Below are 1,187 nucleotides of genomic sequence, written 5' to 3'. Positions count from 1 at the left end.
TATCTATTTTTTATATTTGAACTTAAAGATAGAGAGAGTGTTGTTTATTGAATTTATTAGATACTTTAAGTCATAGTAAAGTATTTAAGTCAATTGAACTATTTTTTATCTTCTGAAAAAGTACTACTAAATTTTTTATAAAAAGTTTGGGGGGGCCATGGCCCCCCTTGTCTGAACTAAGCTCCGCCACTGACTACAAGCTTAATCATACAGGTATAGCATATTTAAGCGAGCATACTCGTTCTGTTAATTAAACTTATACATAGCACTAATTTCTATTTCACAAATTAATACAAAAGGTTAATAAACTAAGGAAAGAAAATTAGCAGACGAAATTAAGTTAAGATAACATCCTATCCGATATTTTTATCGGAGAAAAAGAAAAACAACATAGATTCATGATTTTATTCATATCATACATGAGACATAAAAGTGAGTGAAGGAGGGAAAAGGTGTAAGAAGTGTCAACTTAAATTGGAATAGCATTAGTGACTGAAGGGTAGACCACGGTGGCAGGATGAGCCATGATTTTGCGGCCCTTCATGTGGCGGAAACAATAAACCAGAGCACCCACCGGCCACTCCACTACCGCCGCCGCCGCAAACGCCAGGAACCCCACCGTTGGGCCCACCACCTTGCACCGGCAAGGGTTGCCAGTGTTACCACATTGTACACATATTGGAATCCCTATTCCAACCATATCTAATTGATCTAATACTTAGCTTATAATATAAAGTAACAACTTAAATGTGTAATCAATGAGATGAAGAGGGAAGCACCAAAAGCGGTTTGTGAAATTGAAATCGAAGAATTGCACTATGCAACTTGATTGTATCCAATTGTTAGGGCCTGTTCTTTATATAGAACGAATTTGACTTCCTTAGTATTAGGGGAACTCAAACATTGCATGTAATACATACATTATACATTAGTGCTTTTAAAGTTATGTGATTGGATGATCTGCGTGTCAGAGGAGGAAGGAACTTATTGCACACGTGTCCTTATTTCGTATGGTTATAGACACGTGTCTTATTTCATTGCTTTCGGTACATCTGCCCACCTAGGCTTGGTAAGCTGGTTCCACATACTGAGTTTTGCACATGTTATTTAATTATATTTAGCACTCTTATTATATTTATTTTATTTTATTTCATATCATATTTTGTATGTGGTAGAGCATAGACTTT

General features: G+C 35.9%; 1 protein-coding gene across 1 annotated transcript; it reads right to left on the bottom strand.

The window, feature by feature from the left end:
* LOC107617861 lies at positions 247 to 874 on the bottom strand. The gene has a single exon (XM_016319736.2). It carries the CDS (start codon positions 698 to 700, stop codon positions 470 to 472), a length of 231 nt encoding a protein of 76 aa, XP_016175222.1. The 5' UTR covers positions 701 to 874; the 3' UTR covers positions 247 to 469.

Source organism: Arachis ipaensis, chromosome B01 (genome assembly GCF_000816755.2).
Source record: "Arachis ipaensis cultivar K30076 chromosome B01, Araip1.1, whole genome shotgun sequence".
NCBI classification, from domain to species: Eukaryota; Viridiplantae; Streptophyta; class Magnoliopsida; order Fabales; family Fabaceae; genus Arachis; species Arachis ipaensis.
The sequence above is the reverse complement of the archived record's forward strand: the minus strand, read 5'-3'. Positions and strand labels throughout refer to the sequence as shown.

Coding starts and splice junctions, on each gene's coding strand:
- LOC107617861 (XM_016319736.2), bottom strand. CDS start 700: ATGGTTGGAATAGGGATTCCAATATGTGTACAATGTGGTAACACTGGC.